We start from the raw sequence: 15,000 nt of genomic DNA, 5'->3' as shown, positions 1-15,000 counted from the left end.
TAATCATGTAGAACATAAATCAATTCCAGTTTAATCCAGTTTAATGTGTTTGATGCTACAACACTGATAAAACGTCTTGATATTAAAACAAAGAAAAAGTGTTTCTTTGAGTTTATGAAGAGATTTTATAAAACATTTCTGACAAAAAGTTAATAACATGGAGACACTTTAATGTGGTAGAAGTGTAGGAAATCAATCTGCATAAAATATAGAATATGATGCTGATGGTTACAGAAAACAGAGTGAAATATATAAACTAGCATGACAATAATGATGATGATGATGATGATGATGATGATGATAGTGAAGGTGTCTCCAGACAGGGTTAATGTTGAGTCTTTATGTGCAGACAGTTGGATCTCTGTGGACAAGACACAGCAGGCTGTTGTTTACAAATATAATAATAATAATAATAATAATAATAATAATAATAATAATGATAATGATAATAATGATAATAATAATAATAATAATAATAATAATGATAATAATAATGATAATAATGATAATAATAATAATAATAATAATAATAATGATAATAATGATAATAATAATAATAATAATAATTATAATAATTATAATAATTATAATAATAATAATAATAATAATAATAATAATAATAATAATGATAATAAAATGTAATGACCCACCTCTTGATGACTTTATAACACACAGTGAAGACGATCAGTGAGAAGAGAAATGAAGCTGAGACAATGAAGAACTTGAGCAACAGCAGATGTTCAAAGTTCACATCTGGACCAGCAGATGGCGCCACTGAAACACAACAACAACATGAACACATGAAGAAGAAGCAGCCCGTCTCAGAGTTTGTGTGGGAACAGATTCTGCCCCCTGCTGGTCACCATGTGAATTTCACGTCTGATGATAATTTGAGTTTGAAGAGTCACAACACAAAGTTTATTGATTTTAACTTTTCTCCTTTAAAAAACACTTAAAAGGATTAACTGGTCACAAATTTAATAATCAGTTAATAATTGATTAATCTAATTGACTAATTGTTGCTGTTCCAGTTTTAGTTTTAATTCTCTTAGAAATCTTTCATTCATCCACTGTTCGTCATTTTCCATTTGCTCAGTCACTCATCCTGCTTCCTCTCGCGTCACTTCAGTCTCAATAACTCAACAAGTAAAACCACAAAATACATAAATAAAATGTGGGCGGAGCTGCAGCTCAGAGCGTCCGTCCCTATTAGTCCTCTGCAGCATCCGCTGGTTTGAGTCCCGCCTGCACCTCCTTTCCTGTCTGCTTTTCAGCTGTCTTATCTAATAAAAAAAAGCAAAAAAGCCCAAACGTAACTTTAAAAAAAGTCAATAAAATGGACGAGGCTGATAAAAAAAAGAGAAACAGCAACAATAACTGTTATTATAATAAACAGATAAAAAACAGGTGTGGAAGTTAGAAATCGCAGGATGAAAACTTCATTTTCTCCAGTTTTTGGAAAAACACAGAAGAGTTTGGAGATTATTATGAAATACTTTGAATGACATAGAGGTGCAACAATCAATCAAACAATCAATTGATAATCAATTATTAAACTAATTACCAAACATTTTGAAAAAAGAATTATCGTTTTGAGTCTTTTTTTTTTTTTTTAAGAAAAATAAAATCAAAATTCTCTGATTCTATCTTCTTCAATGTAAGGACGTCTTGGACAAACTGATGGACATAGTTCAATATTTTTTACATCGTCTGGAACAAATATCTAATCAAATGATCAAGAAAATGATCGCAAGATTGACTGACAGTGATAATGAAAATAATCGTTATAGAAAAAACTTGTATTAAGTTTAAGTTCTGGTTCCACTGACATCAAATTCTTAGTGTCGGTGATTAAAACAGACTTTAATCAGAGAATTTTATTTCTTTAAAATGTTTTTATTTTCCTCTTTGACTTTTGTTTTATATATTTTTCAAACGTATTTGTGTGTCGTCTAATTCAGAGACGAAGGCAGACAAAACAAACAGCAACAGACGACAACAGACGACAACAGAGGACAACAGAGGACAACAGAGGACAACAGAAGACAACAGAGGACAACAGAGGACAACAGAAGACAACAGAGGACAACAGAGGACAACAGAAGACAACAGAGGACAACAGAGGACAACAGAAGACAACAGAGGACAACAGAAGACAACAGAAGACAACAGAGGACAACAGAAGACAACAGAAGACAACAGAGGACAACAGAGGACAACAGAAGACAACAGAGGACAACAGAGGACAACAGAAGACAACAGAGGACAACAGAGGACAACAGAGGACAACAGAAGACAACAGAGGACAACAGAGGACAACAGAGGACTGATGAAACTGTCAGAAACACATCAGTCATGTGATCATCAGTATAATCTGACAGGATGGAGGAGGTCAGATTATCACCTACAGTCAGGATTAAAGAAACGTCAGCTGACAGGAAGCAGGCTGTGATTGGCTGGAATCATCTCTCAGCTGATCACATGATTAATGTGGAGGACTGATTGGACGGTTTTGTGGAGGTGTTGTCTGTCATTTTCACGTCTCATCCTCCTCACTGCAACTAATTAAACTGTCACATCAAAATAAAAGACTCAGCTGTCACTCAAAGAGGGTCTAGTCCCACCCACACAGGTAATCTGAAATACATCTGTCCAAACATTTTTAGACACGTGTCCAAACATGTCTAAACATCTGCCCAAACATCTGGCCATACATCTGTCCAGACATGTTTAAACACATGTGTTCAGGCACCTGTCCAGACATATGTTGAAATGTGTCCAAACAACATCCTCTTCCTGAGGTCAACAACAAACTTTGGTCCTTCAGGTGAGTGTTTACCTGTAAGTTCTGTGTGAGGAGGAGGAGGGGGAGGAAGAGGAGGGGGTGGAGGTAACATCATGTAAGAACAACATCTGCAGCTCAACTCCATGCCAACAGCTGGACACACCCCCCAGCTCACCTGCACATGGTCAGACAGGAAATAGAAGGTAGATCAGAGGGTGTGTTTTCATAAATTAATGTGTGTACAGCAATGTGTATGTGGTCTGTTGATGGTTCAGTCCATTGATGGTTCGGTCTGTTGATGGTTCAGTCCATTGATGGTTCAGTCAGTTGATGGTTCAGTCCATTGATGGTTCGGTCTGTTGATGGTTCAGTCCATTGATGGTTCGGTCTGTTGATGGTTCAGTCCATTGATGGTTCGGTCTGTTGATGGTTCAGTCCATTGATGGTTCAGTCCATTGATGGTTCGGTCTGTTGATGGTTCAGTCCATTGATGGTTCGGTCTGTTGATGGTTCAGTCTGTTGATGGTTCAGTCCATTGATGGTTCGGTCTGTTGATGGTTCAGTCTGTTGATGGTTCAGTCAGTTGATGGTTCATTTTGTTGATGGTTCAGTCAGTTGATGGTTCATTTTGTTGATGGTTCCGTCTGTTGATGGTTCCGTCTGTTGATGGTTCAGTCAGTTGATGGTTCAGTCTGTTGATGGTTCAGTCCATTGATGGTTCGGTCTGTTGATGGTTCAGTCTGTTGATGGTTCAGTCAGTTGATGGTTCATTTTGTTGATGGTTCAGTCAGTTGATGGTTCCGTCTGTTGATGGTTCCATCTGTTGATGGTTCAGTCAGTTGATGGTTCAGTCTGTTGATGGTTCAGTCCATTGATGGTTCGGTCTGTTGATGGTTCAGTCCATTGATGGTTCGGTCTGTTGATGGTTCAGTCCATTGATGGTTCGGTCTGTTGATGGTTCAGTCCATTGATGGTTCAGTCCATTGATGGTTCGGTCTGTTGATGGTTCAGTCCATTGATGGTTCAGTCCATTGATGGTTCGGTCTGTTGATGGTTCAGTCCATTGATGGTTCGGTCTGTTGATGGTTCAGTCTGTTGATGGTTCAGTCCATTGATGGTTCGGTCTGTTGATGGTTCAGTCTGTTGATGGTTCAGTCAGTTGATGGTTCATTTTGTTGATGGTTCAGTCAGTTGATGGTTCATTTTGTTGATGGTTCCGTCTGTTGATGGTTCCGTCTGTTGATGGTTCAGTCAGTTGATGGTTCAGTCTGTTGATGGTTCAGTCCATTGATGGTTCGGTCTGTTGATGGTTCAGTCTGTTGATGGTTCAGTCAGTTGATGGTTCATTTTGTTGATGGTTCAGTCAGTTGATGGTTCCGTCTGTTGATGGTTCCATCTGTTGATGGTTCAGTCAGTTGATGGTTCAGTCTGTTGATGGTTCAGTCCATTGATGGTTCGGTCTGTTGATGGTTCAGTCAGTTGATGGTTCCGTCTGTTGATGGTTCCGTCTGTTGATGGTTCCGTCTGGTGAAGTTTGAAGAAGAAGCAGTTCATCCTGTCTGATCCTGGCAAATTCTAATCTGTGGTTTTTATTTAGAAAATTTTGACAACAAAAGTGTGCAGTATTGTGCATGGAGAACACAGAGAACACAGAGAACACAGAGAACACGGAGAACATGGAGAACACAGAGAACATGGAGAGCACAGAGAACACAGAGAGCACAGAGAACATGGAGAACATGGAGAACACAGAGAGCACAGAGAACAAAGAGAACATGGAGAACATGGAGAACAAAGAGAACATGGAGAACACAGAGAGCACAGAGAACAAAGAGAACATGGAGAACACAGAGAACATGGAGAGCACAGAGAACACAGAGAACACAGAGAACACGGAGAACATGGAGAACACAGAGAACATGGAGAGCACAGAGAACACAGAGAACACAGAGAACATGGAGAACATGGAGAACACAGAGAACAAAGAGAACACAGAGAACATGGAGAACAAAGAGAACATGGAGAACACAGAGAGCACAGAGAACATGGAGAACACGGAGAACAAAGAGAACATGGAGAACACAGAGAGCACAGAGAACAAAGAGAACATGGAGAACAAAGAGAACATGGAGAACACAGAGAGCACAGAGAACATGGAGAACACAGAGAGCACAGAGAACATGGAGAACACAGAGAGCACAGAGAACACAGAGAACAAAGAGAACATGGAGAACATGGAGAACAAAGAGAACATGGAGAACACAGACAGCACAGAGAACACAGAGAACATGGAGAACAAAGAGAACATGGAGAACACAGAGAACACAGAGAGCACAGAGAACAAAGAGAACATGGAGAACAAAGAGAACATGGAGAACACAGAGAACACAGAGAAAAAAGAGAACACAGAGAGCACAGAGAACACAGAGAACAAAGAGAACACGGAGAACAAAGAGAACATGGAGAACACAGAGAGCACAGAGAACATGGAGAACACAGAGAGCACAGAGAACACAGAGAACATGGAGAACACAGAGAACATGGAGAACACAGAGAACACAGAGAGCACAGAGAACATGGAGAACAAAGAGAACATGGAGAACACAGAGAACACAGAGAGCACAGAGAACAAAGAGAACATGGAGAACAAAGAGAACATGGAGAACACAGAGAACACAGAGAAAAAAGAGAACACAGAGAGCACAGAGAACACAGAGAACAAAGAGAACACGGAGAACAAAGAGAACATGGAGAACACAGAGAGCACAGAGAACACAGAGAACACAGAGAACACGGAGAACATGGAGAACACAGAGAACATGGAGAGCACAGAGAACACAGAGAACACAGAGAACATGGAGAACATGGAGAACAAAGAGAACATGGAGAACACAGAGAGCACAGAGAACATGGAGAACACGGAGAACAAAGAGAACATGGAGAACACAGAGAGCACAGAGAACAAAGAGAACATGGAGAACAAAGAGAACATGGAGAACACAGAGAGCACAGAGAACATGGAGAACACAGAGAGCACAGAGAACATGGAGAACACAGAGAGCACAGAGAACACAGAGAACAAAGAGAACATGGAGAACATGGAGAACAAAGAGAACATGGAGAACACAGAGAGCACAGAGAACACAGAGAACATGGAGAACAAAGAGAACATGGAGAACACAGAGAACACAGAGAGCACAGAGAACAAAGAGAACATGGAGAACAAAGAGAACATGGAGAACACAGAGAACACAGAGAACAAAGAGAACACAGAGAGCACAGAGAACACAGAGAACATGGAGAACATGGAGAACATGGTTACCATCCATCCAGAAAAATGAATTCAACTAAACAGGGTTACTAGCTGCTTCCTTCACGACAGCTGAGCTTTTCTATTTTAATATTTGAATGTAAACTGTTGGTGCATCGTGACGCAGAGTCCTGCTGTGTTTGTAACCGCTGAATGTTGTATGTGTGATTGATGATGTCACAGCCTCTGACGCAGACACATGTCACCTACAGTGACGTGTTCTCTCTGGTCCACTCTGTGTCCAACTTTACCTGGACAGGAAATGACCAAAAGAGCATTTGACGAGTAAATTCAGAGCGTGACTAAGAAGTTTTTTTGTAAAAATACATAAATGGATTGTAATGACATAAATATTATGCTAATCACTCAAATGGCCCAACATGCAACAGGAAACAGTTTGACTGGGTTTCATATAGAACGTGTCGTTGTTCCAAAACATTAAAACATCAGACAAGATGGGATCAATATTCAGTAGATTTTAGCTGAACCACAGATTTAACAGTTCAAAATTAATCTGTGAAACTACTAATGATCAATGATCAGTGATCAATGATCAATGATCAATGATCAATTTCAAACAGTTATCACTTCGATGCATAAACAAACATGAACAAAACATCTGGTGAGGTGTTCACTGACAGTCAGCATCTGTTTAAAGTCTGTGATCCTGTGTGGGTCTGATGACACGTCAGGATTAATTCCATGTTTACATGAACAAACATTAAACTTTTAAATGAACTGATCAATCTGATCGATTTGATTGATCTGAATCAGTTGATTGAACATATTTTATTCTCTTCATGTCTCTCACAGTATTTTTGTAAAATGTTTATTAATTTCACTCAAGTTGAAACAGAAACGTTTCAGAAGTTACACTAGATCAGATTCATAATAAGTTCAGGTGAATCAGACAAAATCGTTCTGAATATAAACAGAACAGACTGAAGGATGAACATCAGAACATCTGCACATCAACTCACAACATATTATATATTCCTAATGACTAATTAATGATATGTTAATTAACAGAGTTAATCAGATCTCACCTGAAAGAACCTGAAGAGAACCACAAGGAAAAAACTCATGATCATCTTCATCAGTCCAGAGTGACGATGATGCTCTGCACACAGTTCTGCTGTGCTTTATGTGGGTTTAAGTCTCAGTGGAACCAGGAGGAGTGAGACTACTACTGCTGCGTTCAGGAGCAGCTGGGTATTTCCAGCTTCACATATGTTAGTCAGCCTGCTGCTCAACTGAAGCACTAATGAAGAATGAAGGTGATAATACATCTAAAAAAAATGTCCATTGATATGAGTCCAGCCTGGAAACGATCAATAACAACAGATTCAACATTTCATCCAAACACAATAACACTCAAACACAACTTAATGTCTGACAATTATAGTCCACGTTTGCTAATATAATATAATATAATATAATATAATATAATATAATATAATATAAATGTATCTAATCTGATCTAATGTAACCCTGCATTGACAATGACCATCAGTCATTTAAACATGAAATATATGTGTTATAATGTGTTATAATGTGTTATAACACCGTCCTGACTGACTACGTGTGATTGAATGTTGCTGTATAAACAGACTCTGACTGTTAAAGCTATGAACTCACTGTGAGCTCAGTGGTCAGTGGGTGATTATTGATTAATGATGAGTGACCAGAGTGTGACTGCAGCTGACTATAAAACTGTCCCACTGTTTAATTAACACACACATACAGACATGACATCATCTCATTAAAAATCCATCACTGTGACATCATCACTTTGTGACTATTACTTATATAGCTGATCATTAAACTAATTGATCACCAGCCTGAGAGTCTGAGAGCTCCACATAAATATCACTGAGCACACTGTGTGTGTGTGTGTGTGTGTGTGTGTGTGTGTGTGTGTGTGTGTGTGTGTGCGCGCGTGTGCGCGTGCGCGTGTGCGTGTGTGTGTGTGTGTGTGTGTGTGTGTGACTGTGTGTGTGTGTGTGTGTGTGTGCGTGTGCGTGTGTGCGTGCGTGCGTGCGTGCGCGTGCGTGTGCGTGTGTGTGTGTGTGTGTGTGAAAGAGAGAGAGAGTCAGCAGAAGAACCCAGGTACAGATCTGACACTAATGCTGCGTTCATGTACTGTCAGAATAATCCGTGGTTTACTTTTGGCCACACTGAGTCAAACTGTGATGCTTTGCTTTGTATTTTGACCAACAGCCACAGACATCGAATCAAGAGCCTGATCAACAGACTGATCAATAATGGATCTTAGACCGATTTTTTCACTGACTAGACTGTGACAGGATACATTAATTAATTAGTCAGGAAAACAATCAATAGATTAACTGACAATTATATAACTGTTAGTTGCAGCGCTACTGGGGACGTTTTTATTTGACTTACAGAGCAGAAAAATGAGAACCAAAACACTGCAGGAATAACAGATAAAGTTTCAGCCCGTACCTGGAAACACCTGGAAACACCTGGAAACACCTGGAAACACCTGGAAACACCAGGGATGTGTCATGAAAATCCTGGATTGACTTGTGACAAGAAAAAACAACAACAAAAAAGGAGGTGTGGATTCATTCAGTCTGTTCATGTTTTCATCATGTGAAGAATATCTGCAGCCACTAATCAATAATTGATCATTAATCATTGATTAAGAATCGATGCTGTCCCTCTGGTGAACGAGTCAGCAGTCATCCACAGGAGCCTCCTGGTGTTTAAGGAAGCGAATCAGACCTCCAGGAAGTGGCAACTTATTCAGACGACAACGTCCAACCAGCTTAAGGATCTCCAGTCTGCACAGCTGCAGCAGCGGCCGCGGAGGAGCTGGAAACCAGATGAACCAGTAAAAAACTGTCAGACCACTGGGAAACTATAAGATAATTCAGTACAATCAGTGGATTAATATGAAACAAACTGCTGATGCAAACTCTTCTTCATGTTTACTTAATTATCACTTTACCATTTTTTGACCCACCTGCTTTGTCTCTGATTCCTGTCCAGCCGGAGTAACTGTCCAGGTGTTCCAACAGTCTGGAGCAGAGAGTCACATGACCAACGTAGTCTAACAGGACATCAATGATCGGCCCCGCCCACCGACAGATACTGGGGGCCGAGATCATCTCACAGAACTGTTAATCAATCACAGAACTGTCAATCAATCAATCAATCAATCAATCAATCAATCACAGAACTGTGAAGTGAGCTCCTTGCCCACTTGTAGGTGCCACCGCTAGCTGTGACCAAGCTAGCAAGGAGACTCCAGACGCGTCTTCAGCCGAAGACGAAGACGAGTTTATGAGGCAGGAAATGTCAAACGAGCTCTTGGAGTGTTTTCCAGAATCTGTCGTTCGCCCGGCAGGAGCTGACTGAGAGACGGTCCACCGCTGAAAATCAAGCAGTGGACCGTGAACAGCAGGTTAACGAGCTGCAGCAAGAAAATAAAAAACTGTGTGCAAAGCTGTCAGATCTCAAGAGGAGATCCAGGAGTAACAACACAAAGACTGTCGGGGTCCCAGAAGGTAAACCAGCAGAATTTGTCTCCAGCCTGATTCCCGAGCTGCTGCGGGACGACAGCGTTAACGAGCCCGTCGTCACTGACAGGGCACATTGCACACAACAGCTCAAACCACCAGACGCTCCAGACGCCGCACGATAATTGCACAGGTGCATTTCGCACAGGAGAAAGAGAAGATCCAGTGGCTCAGCAGGCAGCACCTGCTGGATTATGGAGGTCACTGCATCCTAATTTTCTCTGACTACATCACAGAGCAACGGCGGAGTTTCTGTGATGTGCTGCAGTGGCTGCGCTTCCTGGCGGGGCTCCATGTGCATCAACAAGGGCAAGTAAAAATATTCAACGATATGGTTAAAGCAAAGAATTTGCTGACCAAGAACTTTGTAAACCATGAATGAAGAGAGTTTAGACATGTACTGAACAGACAGTTTTCTTTTTACGTTGTTAAATCTGTCCTGTTCTGTATGTGTCAGTTAGAGACTGGAATTTTTTTCTCTCCATGTTTTTCTTGGCCTGCAGTCTTAGATGTGGATCAGAGTAACCCTGATTCACCTGAGAAGTGTTGGATGTGGGATTTGTTCATATATTTGTTAACTGTTGATCAGATTTTTTGTTTTGTGTGGCTGGCTGCCAGTATGAGTGTTAAGTGTGTTTCATTGTAATCCAACTATTTTTTTATTTATTTTGATTGCGACTCAACCTCAGGACTCCTTCAAGGTTCCATAAATGAGCAACACAACTGATTCCCTATTTTCGGTGTCTTGGAACGTTCATGGTTTTGGTCACCCTATAAAGCAAGATAAAGTTTTTGAACATTTGAAGCCATTGAAACTCAGCACAGAAAACTTGGGGCTCAATTTCACAAAAAAAGAACAAGCGAATCGAGCCATCTATAAATTAAAGTCCAAATCTGGCGTTATGCTCATTGACTTACAGGACATCAACAAACAATTCAGTGAGTTTATTCAGAAATCTAAACCTCTAAATCAACAGCCACACAAGAAGATTTCAATAAGTTTTTTGATCCGCTTCACTTTCCACAACTAGATTAAACTTTCAGGGAGAATTTGGATTCAGATTTTACATCGTCTGAGTTACAGGAAGCCATTAAGGCATTTCCCACCGGAAAGGCTGCAGGACCAGATGGGTTCAGGCCAGAATTCTATAAAGCTTTCTGAGATGTCCTCACACCACGTCTTTTAAGAATGACTCGGGACACTTCTAGAAACAAAAAGCTCCCGTCCACTGAAGCAAATATCTCTGTTTTAGTAAAGAAAGATGAGGATGGAAAAGATCCCGGCAGTTAAAGGCTAATTGCTCTGCTAAACTATGACCTGAAAATAATAATTACCCAGTGAATCCCTACATGATCCCATATGTCAAAATCATTTATTCAGGCCTGGCCAGTTGGATGGAGTGTTTGCAATGTGGAGAGAGAAGGGCATCAGAACTTTTCTACATTTGTTTATTTATGGCCAATTTGCCTCCTTTTACTCAAGTTTGAAATTTAATCTTCCATACTCACGCTTTTTTCAATGCCTTCAGGTCAGGCACTATGTTAAGGAAAAGTGCTCGCCTTTTGAATCCACCCCCTCCACCATCCCTTTCTTGAAAATCTCTTGTTCCCTGCAGGTTCCAACCAGCTGGTATCTAAATTTGTTCATTGATTTACTGCTTCCATTTCTGCAGATACTATAAGGCAGGCATGGTGAAACGACCTGGACTCACAGGGAAGATGCAACGTCATCTTCATTGTTCATTGTTGTTCTATTAACTCAAGTTACAAGTTAATCCAACTCGAGGTGACGCATTACTACAAACCAAACTGAGCCACATATTCCCAACAGTGTCTCCTGCATGTAATGAATTCCATTTTACTGAAGGATCATTTGCACATCTGTTCTGGTTCTGCTCCTCACTACAGAACTTTTGGACTGCAATTTTCGAGTGGCTCTCAAAAGCCTTTTCTAGAGACATTCAACCCAATCACGACCTCTGTACTGACACAGAGCCACCAAACATTCACCGAGGCTTAAGACCTGGTTACTTGACTGGGTGTGATATTTTGTATGATATGTTGACTTCTGTCATTCACAGTGAAAAGAAACCTCATGTAAACTTAAATACAGTCTGGCAGCCTTTTTGTTTTTATGTTACGTTACGTTTTCTTTCTTTGTATTGTTCTTCTCATGTTCTGTTATTTAGTTATTGTAAAACTGAAATAAAATACCAAAAAAAGAACTGTCAATCAATCAATCAATCAATCAATCAATCACTGAACTGTTAATCACAGAACTGATTCAAACATGTTTGACAGACTCAGTTTCCCATGATTCTGTTGTGTATTTTATAAACAGACTCACCTGAACACCTCTCCTCTCCTGTGCCTCTGGCAGGACTCTGTTGCCCCTGTCTGATCGGGTAGTTTTGATTGGTGGATGCGGTTGGTTGCCATAGATACAGTCAAAGCAGGGGAGAGCATGGCCTCCATGGTCCAGCAGGTACTTGAACATGGACAGGTACTTCATGGAGAACATGTAGATGGCGGGGAAAGCAGTGGGGTGTGTGGGGATGCAGGCGTTGATGTCAGCGCCATGCTCCACCAGCAGAGTGACTGTCTCGATGCAGCCCATCCTCGCCGCCACCATCAGTGGCCTGAACATGTCTAAATTTGGGTCGGCACCGGCAGCCAGCAGCATGTGCACAGCATCGATGTTGTTGTTGATGACAGAGAAGTAGAGCGCCGTGCTGCGGCGGTCCTCGTACAGCTTGGACCATTCTTCAGACAGTTGTGCGTTGATGTCAAAGCCCGCCTCAATCAGAGACTCCAGGATGTCATCACGGTTACGCTCAGCAGCAACGTGGAGTGGGCTGATGCCAGTCCGCCGGACTCTGGCCCTACTGGTGGCTGGGATCAACATGGAGACGATACTGGAAACAGGAAACATGGCAGGAATCAGACCCTGAGCTGATTGGACGACACCAATTAGTAACCGATCAGAACTAAATCTTACTGTGAGTGATTGATCAATATTATAAAGATTGTTTTCATTTTTCCAAACATATTTATTATAATTCAGTTTAATCCTGTTGTCATCTGAACTTTAATTTCTTTATAGAAACTTGACTTCCTGTCACTCAGATCATCTATAGTCGGTGTGCGTACGTGTCATTTCCTTTCTGGGCAGCGATGTGGAGTGGTAGTAAGCCTGTTTTTCCAGGTTTGTTGGCATCTGCTTTCTGAGAGATTAGGAGCTCAACTATGTCTTCATGTCCATTTTTAGCAGCTTCATACAGAGCGGTGGCTCCATCAGCAGCCTGACTGTTAATGTCTGCACCTGCAGGGGGGTGAGAGGTCAGAGGTCAGAGTCTTTCTCTGATGGAACACAGAACTCTGAACCTCGCAGTATTTTAAAAGAAGGAGAAAATGAGCTGACATCACTGCACTGCAGGGGGCGCTGCACAGTGTTCAAAGTCAACAAAGGTGTTGATAACAACCAGCAACGACATTTGTTTGCCCCAAACATCTGGAGATAGTTGGCAGTTAGCATTTAGCAGTAACAGTAGTTGTTAGCAGTAAGGAGCAGGTAACAGTTAGCAGCAGTTGTAGTTGCGATGACATGACTCCTCCCCTTCTTGTACCGTGTTTGATGAGGAAGCGTAGTGCGTTGAGCTGCCCGCTCTGAGCTGCAGTGAACAGTGGCGTGATGCCGTAGATGTTGGTCTGGTTGTGTTTGGCTCCTGCCTTCAGCAGCATCTCACAGATCTCCACATTGTTCCGACCAGCAGCCTCCTGCAGCGCTGTCCAACCCTGAAAACAGTGTGTGTTCACCGCTGCACCGCGGTTCAACAACATCGCTACCATGGGAGGGCTGTTTCTCTCACATGCTGCAGATGAAGAGGAAGAGGGCGGATCACCCAAAAACAGAAACTGAGTTTACTGAGTAATTTCAGTGTATGACTCTGGCGTTTAGCCCAATGACTTTATTGGGATGATGAAATCACTTTCTGTTGGTCTTACCTCTGTAGAGTGGAGTCTCTCGGTCGTAGTTTGCGATGTCGGGGTCAGCTCCATTTTCCAGCAGCACCTGAACACATCCCAGCCGGTCTTTGCCTACGGCAACCAGCAGTGCTGACTCACCACGCTCTGTCCGCTTGTTGATCATCCCGGGCTGAGCTGAGCACAAACACAGGAGTGATGTGTTATCGTGAATATGTATATATGCTGTATATGTTCTGGGATTCTGGTTACCTGACAGCAGCACCTTCAGACAGGTGTCCTGGCTGTAAAACGCCGCCTGGTGGATGGCAAGCCAGCCCGGTTTACTGGGCAGCATCAGGTTTGTTCCTGGACGCATCACCAGTGCCTTCACTTTGCTGGCATCACCGACACGGATGGCTTTGAACAGAGGCTCCTCCTCCCTGTGAGAAAAATACCCATCAGTCACCTGTTGCACCTGTCTCAGGTAAGACAGGTATTGGTTTATGACGGGACTGAACTCACTCCTCAGGTTCTGGGAAGATGTGGACCAGGGTGCCGTCAGCTCGGCGGTATGCCACCATCCTCTTCCCGGACCCCGTCATGAAGCGACTGACCGTCCCATCAAACGTCTTCCTGCCATGACATCACAGAGACGGCAGCCAATTAGAGCACAGAACCTGACAGCAGCCAAACAAAACACAGAACCAGACTGTTTAAAATTTGGATTTATTAAGTATCTCACACTGGAGGTTTAACTAGGACTTAAAACCAACCCTATTCCAAGGCAGGACTGGTTTTAGTGAATGTCAAGACACTCATATTGAAAACTGGACTCACCATCCTTTTAAAATTTGTGCCACATCTTAATTTGACTGTTAATTTCTTATTTGACATATGGGTGTTATAAGCATCTGTCCTATTTGTAAGTCATGCTAACTAGCAGCAGACAAGCTAAATGAGCATTAGCTACACAGCAACTGTCTAAAAACAGTCAAAAGAATGATAGTATGTGATTTATTGACATCATGGGACATTTAAATTTTATCCATTTGATTTTAAACATAAAGTCGTCCAAGATATCTACAGGGGAATAAACATTTTGTTTTTATCGTGTGTGTGTGTGTGTGTGTGTGTGTGTGTGTGTGTGTGAGTGTGTCTGTGTGTGTGTGTGTGTGTGTGTGTGTGTGAGTGTGTGTGTGTGTGTGTGTGTGAGTGTGTGTGTGTGTGTGAGTGTGTGTCCAGATGTTCTGGACTGACTTCATGTCATCTATCTTTATAAAAATCAGTCATGTGACAGTAAATGAAAAACAGGAACGGATGACGTACGGATCAGGAGGCTGCTCCTTCGGAGGGTTTGGTGAACTGTAGTGCGCAGTGGCCTGGGCTGAAGGTGG

General features: G+C 41.8%; 2 protein-coding genes across 2 annotated transcripts in view; both read right to left on the bottom strand.

Annotated features, from left to right (window-relative positions):
* Window positions 1-180: 180 nt before the first annotated feature.
* Window positions 181-7,273, bottom strand: LOC146304077 (uncharacterized). Its single transcript, XM_084714291.1, has 4 exons — window positions 7,142-7,273; window positions 2,840-2,960; window positions 651-774; window positions 181-361 (listed from the first exon to the last, which is right to left on the bottom strand). The coding sequence occupies exons 1-4, from the start codon at window positions 7,190-7,192 to the stop codon at window positions 340-342; spliced, it is 318 nt and encodes a 105-aa protein (XP_084570417.1). The 5' UTR covers window positions 7,193-7,273; the 3' UTR covers window positions 181-339.
* Window positions 7,274-8,767: 1,494 nt separating this feature from the next.
* asb2a.1 (ankyrin repeat and SOCS box containing 2a, tandem duplicate 1) overlaps window positions 8,768-15,000 on the bottom strand; it is a 6,600-nt gene continuing 367 nt past the window's right edge. Inside the window, exons 1-8 of the mRNA XM_084714290.1 lie at window positions 14,933-15,000; window positions 14,129-14,239; window positions 13,646-14,046; window positions 13,267-13,512; window positions 12,791-12,962; window positions 11,988-12,555; window positions 9,085-9,238; window positions 8,768-8,933 (exon numbers count right to left, since the gene is read on the bottom strand). The exon at window positions 14,933-15,000 is cut by the window's right edge and continues 367 nt beyond it. Coding sequence (XP_084570416.1) covers window positions 8,794-8,933; window positions 9,085-9,238; window positions 11,988-12,555; window positions 12,791-12,962; window positions 13,267-13,512; window positions 13,646-14,046; window positions 14,129-14,239; window positions 14,933-15,000 — 1,860 coding nt within the window. The 3' untranslated portion in view covers window positions 8,768-8,793. The remainder of the gene's footprint in view (window positions 8,934-9,084; window positions 9,239-11,987; window positions 12,556-12,790; window positions 12,963-13,266; window positions 13,513-13,645; window positions 14,047-14,128; window positions 14,240-14,932) is intronic.

The sequence above is a fragment of the Lutjanus erythropterus genome, unplaced genomic scaffold (genome assembly GCF_056507025.1).
Source record: "Lutjanus erythropterus isolate fLutEry1 unplaced genomic scaffold, fLutEry1.hap2 Scaffold_176, whole genome shotgun sequence".
In the NCBI taxonomy this organism is placed as follows: Eukaryota; Metazoa; Chordata; class Actinopteri; order Lutjaniformes; family Lutjanidae; genus Lutjanus; species Lutjanus erythropterus.
Note: the sequence above shows the minus strand (reverse complement) of the source record. Positions and strands in the feature narration are given on the sequence as shown.

Bases quoted from the DNA above. Each gene is read 5' to 3' on its own strand.
- LOC146304077 (XM_084714291.1), bottom strand. From the start codon at position 7,192: ATGAAGATGATCATGAGTTTTTTCCTTGTGGTTCTCTTCAGGTTCTTT. The intron at 2,961-7,141 runs GTGAGATCTGAT...GACCATGTGCAG, and splicing joins TTCTCTTCAGGTTCTTTCAG to GTGAGCTGGGGGGTGTGTCC. The intron at 775-2,839 runs GTAAACACTCAC...GTTGTGTTTCAG, and splicing joins TCCTCACACAGAACTTACAG to TGGCGCCATCTGCTGGTCCA.